This window comes from Strongylocentrotus purpuratus, unplaced genomic scaffold (genome assembly GCF_000002235.5).
Source record: "Strongylocentrotus purpuratus isolate Spur 01 unplaced genomic scaffold, Spur_5.0 spur5_scaffold_12, whole genome shotgun sequence".
NCBI lineage: Eukaryota > Metazoa > Echinodermata > Echinoidea > Camarodonta > Strongylocentrotidae > Strongylocentrotus > Strongylocentrotus purpuratus.
Genome location: NW_022145597.1, coordinates 2,033,459 through 2,049,668, shown reverse-complemented (window position 1 = coordinate 2,049,668; position 16,210 = coordinate 2,033,459). Strand labels below are relative to the sequence as shown.

The 16,210-nt window shown below is 37.8% G+C and overlaps 1 protein-coding gene and 3 non-coding genes across 4 annotated transcripts; 1 reads left to right on the top strand and 3 right to left on the bottom strand.

The window, feature by feature from the left end:
* The first annotated feature begins 238 nt into the window (after positions 1-238).
* Positions 239-6,354, top strand: LOC115922815. The gene is made up of 2 exons (XM_030982518.1): positions 239-3,071; positions 6,023-6,354. The coding sequence occupies exons 1-2, from the start codon at positions 239-241 to the stop codon at positions 6,352-6,354; spliced, it is 3,165 nt and encodes a 1,054-aa protein (XP_030838378.1).
* Positions 6,355-14,302: 7,948 nt separating this feature from the next.
* TRNAE-UUC lies at positions 14,303-14,374 on the bottom strand. Its single transcript has one exon. It is a non-coding gene; the product is annotated as a tRNA-Glu (tRNA).
* Positions 14,375-14,714: 340 nt separating this feature from the next.
* Positions 14,715-14,786, bottom strand: TRNAE-UUC. Its single transcript has one exon. It is a non-coding gene; the product is annotated as a tRNA-Glu (tRNA).
* A 506-nt stretch (positions 14,787-15,292) lies between these two features.
* On the bottom strand, positions 15,293-15,364 carry TRNAE-UUC. Its single transcript has one exon. It is a non-coding gene; the product is annotated as a tRNA-Glu (tRNA).
* Positions 15,365-16,210: the final 846 nt, after the last annotated feature.

Sequence of the window (16,210 nt, the reverse complement as noted above, 5' to 3'; positions counted from 1 at the left end):
TGCTTCATTCTTGTAATTAAGTGAAATGTTATTCGTTATTGTATAATTGTGTTAAGTGGGGGCACGCAACAAGAGTCCTATCTCGCACCCCGGGGCAACGTGTCTGACACGGCCGGTTGTAGCAACTACTTCGAAGATCAAGATTAAGATTTAGATTGAGAATAATAATAATTTAGACTTAGACTTAGAGTAATATTAAGATTACGATTAAGATCAAGACCAACATAACATAATGAAAATGCCCAATAGAGCAGCATCCCAGAGCAATTCCGCTGAGGGACCCCTCTCACGACCGGCCCTGACGGTGCTATCATGGAACGCCGAAGGTATATCAGATGCCAAGGAGGAAGTCCTTGCACATATGTGCAAACAAATGAACTGCGATGTGCTATGTCTTCAAGAGACTCACCGCGGCAGCGACAATCCACGGCCCAAGATCAAGGGTATGAAGCTTGCCATCGAGCGGCCACATCGCCAATATGGAAGTGCTATCTTCATGAACGAGAAGATCAGACCGGATTCTACATCCTATACCCACAATAACGACATCGAAGTGCTGAATGTGACAATCAAAGGACTAACGATCTCCTCCATCTACAAGCCACCAAACATAAGTTTTTCGTATCCTTCCACCACTACCAATAGGCATATTGTAATTGGCGATTACAACAGCCACAGCACGCAATGGGGATATGATACCACTGGAGATGATGGAGCACTAGTTGAAACATGGGCCCAAAACAACGACCTAAAACTAATCCACGATCCAAAGCTCCCAAAGTCTTTCGCCAGTGCCCGCTGGAAGAGACGTTACAACCCGGATCTAGTTTTCTGCAGCAGGCTGCTTGCTCCCACCAGTCGTAAGTTTGTAGCTGAGCCGATTCCAAGATCCCAACACCGACCCATCGGCATTCAACTGACTGCAGTTATCACACCAAACAAGACCCCGTTCAAGCGCAGGTTCAACTTTGCTAAGGCAGACTGGCCTGCTTTCACCGAACACCTTGATCATGCCCTAACACATCTCCCTGCAGATCCAAAGAACTATGAATCCTTCATAGATATAGTCAAGAAGGTGTCACGTACACATATCCCAAGAGGCTGCCGCACGACATACATTCCAGGCATCGATGAGGAATCAAGTCAGCTTCTGGCAAACTACACCACAGCCTACGACACAGATGCCTTCTCAGAGGATACCATCAACCTTGGAGAAGAGCTTATATCAAGGATATCTCAACGACATAGGCAGATGTGGCAGCACATGATTGAAACAACAGACTTAAGACACAGCAGCAGGAAAGCGTGGGCCACCATACGCAAGCTCGGAATTGACAGCACCAGAGCTCAACAGCATTATAATGTTACGGCTGACGAAGTAGCAAATCAGCTGTTGAAAAATGGAAAGGCCCCCAAGACGACTAATTCACACAGGCACAAACTACCTGGAGTTGACCAGAACATGTCTCTTTTCACAAGACCTATTTCTGAAGAAGAACTACAGAAAGGTATCTCCACGCTACACGTCAACAAGGCGGCAGGCATCGATGACATCAGATCGGAGCAGATCAAACACATGGGCTCTGTAGCACAAAAATGGCTGCTAGACATGTTTAACAACTGCATCGAGAACACATGTGTCCCAAAACAGTGGCTCCGAACCAAAGTCGTCGCTATCCTCAAGCCAGGAAAGGACTCGAACGAAGCCAAGAACTTTCGACCGATCTCGCTCCTGTGCCAAACATACAAGCTGCTTGAACGCCTTATTCTCAACAGAATTGGGCCTCACGTTGACAGCCAACTGAACTGTGAGCAGGCAGGTTTCCGACCAGGAAAATCCACCACGGGACAACTTCTCAACCTGACCCAACACATCGAAGACGGTTTTCAGAACAACCTCATCACAGGTGCAGTATTTGTGGATTTATCTGCGGCTTATGACACTGTCAATCACCGAAGGCTACAGACAAAACTTCATGACATCACAAATGACCTCAAACTCACCAGATTCATTCAGAAGATGATGCAGAACAGACGCTTCTTTGTCGAACTGGATGGGCAGAAGAGCAGATGGCGGAAACAGAAAAACGGTCTCCCCCAGGGTGGCGTCCTGGCGCCAACACTCTACAACATATACACTGCTGACATCCCTTCAACAGAGAACACTCGAAACTTCATCTATGCAGATGACACCTGCATCACAGCCCAGCATAGTACCTTCGAAGCTGTTGAACTCCATCTCAACACAGCGCTCGCAAGCCTTTCGGAGTACTACAGAGCAAACTACCTACGGGCAAACCCATCCAAGACTCAGGTGTGTGTTTTCCACTTGAAGAACAGGGAGGCAAAGAGAGAACTGAAGCTAAAGTGGAACAATGTGCAACTTAACCACTGCGAGCATCCAGTGTATTTAGGTGTAAAACTTGACCGCACTTTATCCTTCAAGAAACATATCGAGAAGACAATAGGCAAAGTAGAATCTCGAAATGCCATCATCGGGAAGCTAGTATCTTCACACTATGGCGCTGACCCCAAAACTGTACAAAGTGCAGCTGTTGCTCTATGCATGTCATCCGCAGAATATGCTTGCCCAGTTTGGAGCAGATCAGCCCATGTGAAGAAGCTTGACACCACACTCAATAACACATATCGAAAGATAACAGGATGTCTGAAACCAACAAAAGTTGAGGAGATATATCACCTCGCTGGCATTGGATCTCCTAACCAAAGGCGCACTAACACCTGCCTAAAGGAACGGATGAAGCAGGCGACAGATGACAAACACATGCTACACGGATACTTACAACCCCACAAACGACTTATATCCCGACACAGCTTCCTCGATTCTGTCCCACCACCTGAACAGAATCCTCCACCATCAGTCAAGCCCGTACTCATCAAAGGTCTTAACCTGAAGTGGCCGGAGTGGCAATGCCTAAATCGAATGCGGACGAGAATGGGACGGTGTAAGGTCAATATGGCAAGATGGGGCTATGCCCATGAAGGAGATACTCTCTGCGACTGCGGAGAGACTCAGACGATGGACCACCTCTTGCAGTGCGGCGGAACGGGTTGCACAGATGAAGACCTGTCCCTTGTTAATGAAACGGCCATTGCAGCAATCGAGCGATGGAAGAACTTAATTTAATTTAATTTACTTCTAAGTTAAGGAACTTTACATTACTATCTTGATCTAAGGAGACACGAACGAACGAACATTAAGTACATTACACTTTGATAACTTGTGACGGGTGCCAATGCATGGTAACAGTTTTTGTATAATTAATTAATAACTCATTGCGAGACATCCATTTATCAAGATATTCCATTTCATCATTTAAGACAGATTCAACAACAGTGGGACATTTATGCGAAAAATAAATTACGGTATCATCTGCGTATAGATGTACATAACAAAGATTGACAATTTTGGGCAGATTATTTATAAATATCGTAAATAAAAGTGGGCCCAATAGTGAACCCTGGGGCACACCATGAGTTAAAACTCATTCATTTGATATAACATTATTAATCATGGTAACTATTCTTCTCTCATACAGATAGCTCTCAAACCATTGTAACGACATTTTATCTACCGATAGAATACAGTTTATTTAGGAGCACCTGATGTTCAACCGTATCGAACGCCTTCTGTAGGTCTACGAAGACTGCCCCCGTGTACCTGCCTTCATCCATTGCCATTAACCAATCATCCGTAACTTTAACTAAAGCAGTGACAGTTGAATGGCGAGCCCTAAAACCAGACTGAACAGAATCCAGTATATTGTTTGCATGAAGATGGCTAACTAATTGGATTGGGATTTTTATTACTTTAGAAATACAAGGGAGCAAGGATATAGGCCTATAATTGTCTGGATTAGATTTATCACCTTTTTTATGAAGCGGAATTACTTTAGCTATTTTCTATCTTATTGGGACTTTACCATCAGTTATAGATTTTTTAATCAGATATGTAATTGGTTTAATCAAAATATCCACACAAGACTTGAGTACATGAACGGTTATACTGTCAACTCCGCATGATTTATTATTTTTAACTTATTAATCTCTCTCATTACATCAGCTTCAGAAACAACAGATAATTTCAACTTATTGGGACAAGGTGCATCATTAATAGTTGAATAAAATTTATTTTCCCTAAAGTTACTTTCTTGATGTTTTTTCAACAACTCTGTTACAACATTAGCAAAATGATCGTTGAATCGAGATGCTTTATTAAACAGATCCAGACATGCATGACTTGGAGAGACGTTATTTTTCGGTAAAAATGATTTCAGAACTTTCCATGTATCGATCTGATTTGTACATTGAAATAACTTATTCGTATTGTATTGCTTTTCGCTTTTTTGATAGCATATGTACCCCTATTTCTTAAACGTCTATATTCAGTCCATTGCTCATTACTTTGCTTAACAATAGCTTTCTTTTTAACTTTATCTCTCTCTTTCATCAAATTAAAAATTGACTCATTTAACCAAGGAGAGCATTGCTTCCTCATCCGTTTCGTTCTCAAAGGCATATATATGATTGTTTATCACAGATAATATCATAGCTTCCCAATTCTTAGCGGAATCATCAATATCAACAAAATGTTCAACGTCGCTCCAATCAATATTTTTTAAATCATTTCGAAAAGCAGTTGTCCGGGGCGTAGTTGTCTGGGGGTAGTTGTCCGGAAGTAGTTGTCCTAGGGGGTAAATGTCCTAGGGGTAGTTATCTAGGGGTAGTTGTCCGACGATAGTAGTCCCGGGTGTAGTCGTCCAAGAGGGTGGTTGCCCTAGAGGGTCTCAAGCATTAAGCTCTGGGTTCTCGGAGACTCTGACCTGTGTCCATGTGGTCTATTTTAGACTGATGAGCATGTTATGAATGAGTGAGCTGTAGCAGAACCCCATGTCCTCTCAATGTTATCGAGAACCCATAACTGGCGTCAAGTTTACACAAGTGTAAGTTTAAATAGCTTTGGTTGATATACGAAAATATAAATAATAATAGTAAAAAACAATTATTTGAACTTGTTCCAAAAAAAATTTGACATAATTAAAAAAAGATTGTATAGATAGAATTAGAAAAGAATTCCTCAAATTTTCCATGCACACTTTTGGACACTTTTGCCTCCAAATACTTTGACGATCAGGTAAAGGAAAAGGAAAAGGGGCGCTAGCATTTATTAGTATTAAAGAAAGTTGCTCTTTCTGTTTTTATTTCAGTATTGGGGACACGGCTCTCTCATCCCTACGGATCCGCCTTTGTAACTTACAAAACAACTTTGGTTATTTATTTTTGTTTGTTTTACATGAGTGCTAACAAATTAATGTGGGTTTGTCATTAAGCATACGGGGGACCGACGCACAGTGGGCCAGGGAGGGACCAAAGTGCGCCAAAACTATTTTTGGGTGATTTATTTTTTTCAATTTTTTTCTTGCCCAGTTGAAAGGTAATACATAGAGGAATACCTCAGTGAAATATTTAATTCCGGTATGCACAATAAGGGTATAAATTTACTACTTCAATCAGCAAAATCCTACATATTCACAGTTTTAGTGCAAAAGTGACCTATTTTATAAATCTTTCAAATCAACATGAAGTTTTTAAGTCATTGATATGAAATTGCTCTCACATATTCCTGATAGTTCATTTCGTTGAATGAATGGGTTAAAATTAATAAAAACACAATCTTCATGATATATTATAGGGTAATTCACTGAAAAATGGACTAATTATCCATGTTTTTTATAAATCCAGAAGAAATGTTTAGATATTCGCGGTGTACCGCTTAAATTTTAATACCACCCTTTCCTCTGATGTCTAAGCTTCAAGTTGATACCAAATTTGGCTGCCCAAACTTTCCCATTGTTATGTTAGAGCCGATTTCCCTTGCCACATTGCCCCGAAAATGTGGGTTTTTGGGGTCCGCGGATGAATCATGAAGGATTCGTGGTCATAAATCACGGCGCGAGGGGGCGCGTGACACTTGTTCTGACACCGCAAACCATCTACAAAGTCCTCAAGCAGGTTCATCCAGATACCGGCATCTCCAGTCGGGCCATGGTCATCATGAACAGCTTCGTCAACGACATCTTCGAGCGAATTGCCGGCGAATCTTCCCGCCTCGCTCAGTACAACAAAAAGTCAACCATTATTAGTCATCCCGTGCAGGGCTCCAGTTTCCAGTGGGACGTGTTCATCGGTTTTGGTAGCGATATACTTCTTTATTGCTTGCAGCGAGGAGCCATTGCGGTCCTTCAACTCGGTGATTGCTGTAGCAACCATAGGGTTATACGCAGCGAAACGAGTAAAGATGCAGCGAAACGAGTATGTCAAGCAATCAAATAAATAATGTGTATAATGAATATAAGACATAATCAAGATTACACAACAGTATATAGCAATATTAGCCCCACAGTCGTGATGTTGACTTTTTGTTGTACTGAGCGAGTACAGTATGATGCGTCCACGTCTTTGTGTGTTTTTGGTTAGTTTTTGTTTGTGTGTGTGTGTTGTGATGTTTTGTCTTTGTATTAGTGTTGTGTCTTTTTATGCTAAGGTGAAAGGTGCAAAAATGCTATCATTGGTACACTTGTCGATATTTAATGTTCAATTTAATGATCTAAGGACAAATGAGGTGTTGATCGAATATACACGTATATTAGAAAATGTAATAATGCATGATGGATAGGAAGAACGATCTGTTGAATTTTGTTTCATTGAATGTTAAGGGTCTTAGAGACGTTACCAAAAGGAATGCTATAGTAAAGTGGAGTAGACAGAGAGGAGATATAATTTTTTTCAGGAAACTTTTAGTACAAACGATGTTGAGGATCGATGGGAGAGAGAATGGAGTGGGGAGTGTTTTTTTAGTCACGGGAGCAACCACAGTCGAGGACTTTGTATTCTGATTTCACAAAAACTGAAGTTGAAGGTATTGAGAAGTAAGTGTGATTCAGACGGGAGGTACATTATTTTAGAAATTGAGGTACAAAACATAAGATACATTATCTGTAATGTTTATTTTCCAGTTCGATAAAAAAAGCAGGAACAAATAGATTTTTTAAATCATTTAAGTGTTCGCTTAAATAATTCAATTTAAACAAATCCCTTATGATAATTGTTGGCGACTTTAATATGATTCGGAATTTTGAATTGGATATTTCAAGTAAAGGGAGTACTAGAGGTCAAAAGTTTAATTTAGAATTCGAGGATTTCCTTGGAAGGTTTGATATGCTGGATATATGGAGGAAAAGAAACCTAGATACGATTCAATTTACTTACAGACAAAATAACCCTTTAATTCAAAGTAGGTTAGACTATTGGATAGTTTCAAACGAACTGGAGAAACAAATTGCCGAGTGTAATACAATACCCTCCATAGCTCCTGATCACTCTGCCATCCATCTAGGTTTGTCTTTGGGTGATAATTTTTTTCAGAATATAGGTCCATCTTACTGGAAGTTCAATAATAGTCTGTGTTTAGATGTAGAATATGTTCAATATATGAGAGCAGAAATTAAATCTGTCGTAGATCAGGGGAAGAAAGATATTACAGACGCCAGAGTCCTGTGGGATTTCGTTAAAATGAAAGTTCATGAAAAAACCAAAGAAATATTCCAAAGGTAGGGCACAAGAAACGAAGGAAAACCTACGCAAAATACAGAGAGATATTCAGAAGCTTGAACTTTCATTGGTTATTTCTCCAGATAATGATACCTTACAAAATTTAGAGTCAAAGAGAAAGGAACTCAAAGTGTTATATGATCAGAAAGTAGTTGGGTTAAAAGTTAGATCGCGTGCAAAATGGTTTGAAGAAAGTGAAATCAATGAAAATTATTTTAAACAACTGTTGGCATCCAATCAGAAAAAAACATTTATAGACAAATTACAATTAGATGGTAGGAATGAAGAAACATCTGATCCAAAACAAATTTTAAAAGAAATTAAACATTTTTATCATAAACTATACTCAGAAAATGAAAAGATGGATAGGACAGATGATCTCTTTTTTAATATGTCTCACTTAAATATAAGTGAAGCTAGTAAGAAGTTGTGTGATGAGAAAATTACATTTGGGGAATGTACTTCAATGTTAAATAAAATGTCTTTAAACAAATCGCCTGGGAATGACGGTTTGTCAGTGGAATTTTATCGCATTTTTTGGCCTGATATAGGGAACCTTGTTTTGGACTCCTTCAATGCCTCCTTTGAGAAGGGTGAATTGTCCACCACACAGAAACAGGGTGTAATAACGGTAATAAAAAAAGAAGATAAAAACCCTTTATATATTCGCAATTACAGACCGATTACCCTCCTTAATGTGGATTATAAACTTTTGTCTAAAGTGTTGGCGGAAAAAATAAAGAATGTATAGGAAGAGGTGATACATGTAGATCAAGTTGGATTTTTGCCTGGTAGGAATATAGGAGAAGCGGTGAGAATTATTGACGATGTCATATTTTTCACACAGGTATACAAGGTACAGGGTTTTCTAGTAACAGTTGATTTCGAGAAAGCTTTTGACACTGTCTCACACTCATATATGAATTTCTTACTGAAAAAATATGGTTTCGGCCCATATTTTTGTAGATGGATAGAAGTATTGTATAAAAATGTAGTTAGCTGTGTCATGAATGGGCGCTTTTCCACTGGCTATTTTGAAATAGGCAGGGGAGTAAGACAGGGAGATCCCTTAAGTCCATATTTATTCTTGTTAATGATAGAAACATTAGCAGTGGTTATTCGCAATGAACAAAAATTAAAAGGTATTTTGATAGGCAATATAGAGACGAAGATAGTAATGTATGCGGACGACTGTTCAATTTTTTTGAAAGACACAGAAGACATGAAAATCTTAGAAAAAATATTAGATTCCTTCTCTCAGGTATCTGGATTAAAAATTAATAGGGACAAAACACAAATTATGAAGCTTGGTTCTTCTGGTCACAGTAATGAAAATTTGACCGGTATAACATTAGGTAAGATGGTTTCTCTGGTAAAAGTTCTTGGAATATACTTTTCTTTGGATATTAATGTTAAAGAAGAAATGAATTATAAGGAAATACTGAGCAAAATAAAAAGATTGTTAGGGTGGTGGAAGCAACGGGATTTAACACTTTTTGGGAAAATTCAATTGGTTAAAGTTTTTGCAATCTCTAAATTACTATATGTGTCTTCTATAATTTCGGTACCACCAAGTGTTTTCAAGGAAGTTGAAAAGATATGTTTTAATTTTATATGGAATGGACAGGATAAGATAAAAAGGAATATTTTATATTTGAACTATGATAAAGGGGGTTTGAAAATGTTGAATTTCAAGTACATGATCTATGCACAGCGTGTAGTGTGGATTAAGAAACTGCTTGGTGGCAATAATGACATGAAATGGAAACAATTTTTCGAATATATATTCAGAACGGTAGGAGGAAAGTTAATATTTCTTTGCAATTATAATCCCAAAACAATCACCATTAAGGCACCCAATATATACTTGGATTTTTTGAACATCTAGAATTATCTAAAGGAGAAGGAATATATTGTAAAAGAAACACATAATGAAAATCAAATTATCTTTAACAATATTTTTATTGAAGGTAGGATAATTCCTTTTAATGCAAAATTATTTCATGTGATTATTTTTCAAGTTAAACATTTGACGGATGCTGAAGGTGATATGAGATCAGGGGACTATTTCATAAGGAAAGGTCTTAATGTAGACGATCTGTTTTTTCTTAATGATCTATACACCAAATTGCCAGCTGCCTGAAAGATTAAAAGAATTTGCAGTGGGAGAGATGATACTCTAAATGACACTGTTGATCTTTCCAACATTAACTTTATCATTAACAAAACAGTGTATTCTTTTGAGTCTGTCTCTTCCAAAATGCTCTATAACATTTTTATTGCTATAATACAAGATGCATTTGCTTTTAAACATCCAGAGGTAATAGCTTTAAATCTAGATAAGTCAGAAACTACAACATGTTTCTCAATCCCTAGATTTTCCACTCTGGATGGGAAGTTAAGGGAATTTCAGTATAAACTTTTACATAACATCATCTTTTGTAATGATAAATTGTATCTTTTTGGATTAACACAGTCAAATTTATGTTCCTTTTGTAGAAAAGAAGTAGAAACCTATCGTCATATCTTCTTTGAATGTTCTGAAGGGTCCAGAATATGGAATGAGATGGGAAACAGTTTAAAGATGTTTCAGTTTCTTAATATGCAATGGATTGATGTGTTGCTTGGTTTCAGAAAAAATATGAAAGATAATATATTGTTAAATCATGTATTGATTTTGGTCAAATATATGATTTACAGTAATCGTAAAAAAGGAAAGTTCCCATCTAGTAAAGAAATATGTAAGGCTGTAGAGAACTCAAAAAAAGTTGAACATGAAAAAGCAAAATTAAAGGACAAACTGCCAATACATTATCAAAAATGGGAAAATTTTACCCCTTAAGGCAGGGGAACCGATTGTATTATATTGTAATTCCTGTTTCCTGTTCACTCCCTCACTTTCTCATCGATCCGGACACTTACCTGCTATCGTGTTTGCTTGTTGTTTATATTTTATATTTTTATTTTTTTAAATAACGGTATAGTTAAAGACCTCCACTGATACAAGACCCTTATATAGTTGTAATAAAAAATGCACCATATCATTGTATGTAAATATAACACATTTTGTTATCATGGTTTATGAAGCAGCACCTTCACCTTATATTTTTGTTTATATAAGAAAATCTTTGTTCAGATTGCTTAATTTATATTGAATTAATTAATTTGCTTATTATGTTACAAAAATTGTTCCTTTGTATATTGTTGTATCCAAGTATTACTGTCACCTTTTTCTTTTTAAAGGAATTGGAGCATATTCTGTACACTTGGTTTGAATGTGTACTTTATTAGTTTGGATACTCATGGAAAATATTTTTTAAATATGTCTGTGTTTAAAATGTATGAGACAATGTACTACATATATGTTTATACTGTAAGAACAATTGTGTTCCTATTCATCATTTTGTATAATTATGAAGATCTGAATAAAGGCAAAAAAGCTTTAAAAAAAATATATAAAAAAAAAGACCAAAATAAACACATTTTTCGGGGCAATGTTGCAAGGAAAACAGCTCTAACATAATAACGGGCAGAATCGGGCAGCCAAATCTGGTATCAACTTAAAGCTTAGACATCAGAGAAAATGTTGGTAATACAATTTAAGCGAAAATCCCTGGAAATCTAAACATTTCCTCTGGATTTATAAAAAAGAAATCCCCAAACATGAGTTTTGGCGCACTTTGGTCCCTCCCTGGCCCACTGTGCGACGGCTTTAAGTCCTCTCCGAGGTATTTGGTAATGAGGTTTTAATGCCTCACCAAAGGGCACTAGCGCATCAACTTTGTTTCGAAACTTTGACCATCCGGTTGCGAGACCGCTGCCCTACCACCGAACCATCCTGTAACTGCTATGCATGACAATGCACGACATTTACTTAACCATTGCTTTTACCAGCAATCCATGACTGCTAGTAAAATCCATGGTCAAAGGAAAAATCTTATCTGTATTCCATACTATGGTGCTTGCACAATCCCAATATTCCCGGATCGCAAGAGGGGATTACCCCATGCAATCAGTCACCTAAACATCACATTGTAATTTACACGGCGCTCGTAAGCTCAGGTTAGCGGTTGCTTTTCTTCCTTATATCATGTACTTTACTACAGTCTCATACTTTGGTTTCGGACTGGACTCATATTTATTTTCAATGAGCTTCGAAAAGGCGACTGGAATCATTTGGTAATATCTTTTGGGAATCTAACGATCCTCATCAGTAGACAGTGTCTCAGAATTCTTCAAGAATTCTATTTCAGGTGATTGAACGCGATATACTCTTGAGTCAGGATGTGTTAACGTGTTTCATTCTAACCACAGGTAAATATTTTACGGGTCTGTCGAACCTTATGTTGTGACGTATTTTATACAATTTTTTGATAAAAAATTACACACCTTGAAAGTAAAGTGCTGTGCAACGCGTTGAATATCGAGCAATGAATACATACATTTTTGAAATATTTGATCGGAAGAGTAATGTCTCCTATAAGATTATTTCACATGACTTCTAATCTCAACCTTCTCAATAAAATAAGCATTATAGGAGTTAGTGATTGCTATATCACTTTACCATTTTGTTTTATGTATGCTATGTGACATAAGCTAATGAGAGAATATTATAAGTAATGTCGAATGATCCAATTTCGACAAAACAAAGAGATAAGAGTAAGAGAAGCATTGAAAGCAGACTGTACTCTGAGTGATAAAAGAAGAAAATTTCAAACACCCTCTGTGATACATCGTTAAAATACATACAACAGTTTTTAAAAATCAGCAGTTTCATTTTTGCACATATACTTCAGTGGGGCCCACTCTTAAAGGGACTTAGTAACATTGTTCAGATGAGAGTAAATGGTGCTAAGGTAGTGACTTCAATGCTAGATGTACAATTAAAGATAATCTGAAAGTTTGAAAGAAAACGGACCATTATTAATGATAACAATTGGGGAAAACTGATCTGATCGATTCCTTAATTTTCCCAACTGATTTAATTTTAGGTTAATGTAAATCGTCACAAAGCAATGAATTGGCTCTATATACCATTCCAGACATCCTAGTGTTGAAAGATTTTTTAAAAGCCGGTCTTATGTCTTATTTTCAAGGAAAAACTGTTGGTAAAATTCAAATATGGTTGGGAGAATTTACTTTTAATCGCTGTTAGAGGGTGTTGCACAGTGACACCTTCAAAGAAACCCATAAATATTTTTGTGGTTTGAGAATTTTCTGTTAGAGGGTAAGTACAGTAGAAGGAATATAAAAAGGAACATTTCATACAAAAATTAAGCATTTTTTCTTCAACCTTTAACAATGTTACCGAGTCACTTTAAGGACAATTCAATTAGTCTGCCTGTATTTTAGGCATGTTTCACCTTTATTAGATGTATTGTACATTGTATAATCAAAGGTTATTCTGCCCAAAAGTCAAACAGTTCATACTTAAAAGTGGGGGAAACCCGATGTTCAAATTCTTTCATGACGTAATGCGCACCCCTCTAAAATCCCCGAATATACCGATTGATTGGGCAACAGTCGCACGTGTAGTGCATAGGTAGCGTCAACGACCAAGCAAAACGAAAGCTTACCAATTTGATTTTTAGACCAACAAAAGAATTCAGGATTATTCCCCGCTCTCGTTTCAATTTTCCCCAAGTCGGACCAAGTCGTGGGCAAATGAACCACGTCAGGTTTTTTAGCAAATCCGGGAAATTTAAATGATAAAGACCCGGATTTGACACAAATTGAGAAATGATATTGCAAAAATTGCAGACAATTCCGAAAGCACTTTTATTCGTCATTTTACGTCGACGGGATAAAGACGTCGTCGCCGAGGTGTCTGAGCGATAGACAGTTCGATGTCGGTGGGCCTTTCGATGTCGGTAGTCTGGAAGACTGTTAGACTTCATCGACCCCAGTGTTCCCGTAGTCAACGCTGACGAAGATAAAGGTAAGTTTTGACGAATATCTTATTTCGAAAATCACATGATTTCACAGACTTCAGGACAAAAACATTTTGGAAATTATTATAACATAAATCATAAACCGAGCTGATTTATACAGCTTATGAAATAAGGAAATAAAAATGCTTTTGGTTAGATTTCTTGAGAGCCTTTACGATCAAGCCATGGGATAGTGCTAAAGGAGACCTTTTAAAATGCACTCTTGCTTGGTTCAATTATTGCCTGTATATAGGAATGATTATGTAATATGTGTAGCTCTTAATGTATCGTTCCAAGGAAATCCCTAACAAATAAGTATTTTTTAAAACCTAAAAAATCTGAATTGCTTTAGAATAATTTGTAATCAGTTACGGGGGGCACGCCCTAAAATAAGAGTGCAAAAGAGCTTACCAAACCGGAATTAGAACCCGGGTCGCGTGGGTGAAAACAACATTTCATAACCACTAGACCACACGGTATTAGATGATTCTGCAAAAAGCGATCAAAATTATATTTGATGTCGACCGAATATTGTATCGCTCGGCAACTAAATTTTACTTCTCTTACTCCATCCTTTCAAAATTTCATGTAAGTATTCGGCACTTTCAATGTTCGATCGAATGCCTCCATTCTCACATTTGTTAATAAATGAGATTTTAGATGAGATAAAAAGATAAGATTATGACACAAAATAACCTACGTACAGTGGAATAATAATCCCAAGACACGAAAAATAACATCTCCCATGCCGGGAATCGAACCCGGGCCGCGTGGGTGAAAACCACGAATCCTAACCACTAGACCACACGGGATTAGGTAATTCAAACAAACTGTTCAAACTTGTTTTTCATTTCTAACATGGCCTGGAACAAACTGATTGTGAACAAAATTGTAATAAATATTAATCAACCTTGTGCATAAACCAACTGATTTACTTGATTAACTTAAATAATTAGTATTCAACAACAAATTTATATATCCGTGAATACCTACCTAAATATGAAAATGGCAAGAACAATTCGACCCTTGAATAAAATTCTCAAGAGGCGTCGAAATGAAATGGTACACTCGACTCAAGGGTGTGCCCCTTGTGGTCAACGTGATTAATATAACAACATAGAAAACAACGTCTAAAATCGAAAAAAAGATATCCTCCCGTGCCGGGAATCGAACCCGGGCCGCGTGGGTGAAAACCACGAATCCTAACCACTAGACCACACGGGATTTGTTGATCATATGAATGAGATTATGCACTCTGTTTAGCACTATACAAAGAGAGAATTGTATTCCCTGTGTTGTATCATTGTTGAGAGGGTTCTGAAGCAACGAAGCAGCTTTGAGAGACAATTGACCACACGGGACTAGTTGCTTTCGTCCAAGTGACATTAGGGACTTTTAGATTTGCGTGGACTGATATGTGTGACTTCCATTCAAGCAAGTGCATTAAAAGGACGTCGATCGTAGCAATCCCCATTGCGAATCTAAAAGTCCCTATTATGATATTCACTAACACAATTAGATAGTGATGAAAAACTGCATTACATACAAATCGACCTTGATATAATTGTCCCAGAGGCAACACAAAGGAAACAAATGAAAAGGATTATTATCGTTGATGTTATCATTTCACATAATGTCCTTATACTCACTCTGCTCTACGTGATACCAACAAACAAAAAAGGAATAAAACGTAGATTTTAGGAAAATATCAAGGGCTGCAAAAATGAATACTCCCGTGCCGGGAATCGAACCCGGGCCGCGTGGGTGAAAGCCACGAATCCTAACTACTAGACCACACGGGATTATATATGAGATAAATAACATAATAGAGAAATAGTGTGGTCAAAACAAAGAACGTTAGTAAGGATAGTTTAAGCTAATTAATAAGGCCAAAGAGGTGCGTTTTTAGTAAAGATTTGAATGTTGCAGAATTGGGTGCCTGTCGTATGAAATTGGGAAGATTGTTCAAAAGGTTTGGTCCAGCAACTGCAAAAGATCTGCCCCCATAGAATATAGTATTGTAACGGCCCTCCATCTTAGAACGGGTCCTGGATGCTGGGGGGCTGGCCTGTCCCTTGCCTCTATCACCTTCATCTGACGAAGAGCTTGCCATCCTGACTTAATGCGAGCGGTTACTATTTGGCTTGTAGTTTAGAGGCCCGGACGTGGCTCCGTTTTCCCAAAGTATATGGGTGTGGAGATGAGAGGTGTTTTGGATAGCTGGATGTGTATCTATGAGAGGGTTATATTACGTCAGTCTATGGAGACTCAACGATGGATTGTTTAACTGTATACTTTAATAATACAAACATAGTCAACATCTCCAACACGTTATCATAGTTAACACCGACACGAATTACTTGGATAAATCTCTTGATTTCCTTTTGTAGGAACTCTATTTCTCGTTTCCAATCCTTTTCCTTATTTTAGCTCAGTTGGAGCGGAGCGGAGAGCTCGCTATCTGACTAAGACGAGAGCCAGCGTCGAAGTAACGAAATTACCGTACACAACACCGCTAATTATAGACTCCGAGTGCGTCCGTAATCGCGCTCTGAACTCTTACGCCCCAAAAGCTTACTACGCCCTCTACGTTTTCTGAAAAATAACTACCTGTAACAGGTTGGTCCGTTACAGTATTGGTTTTTGGT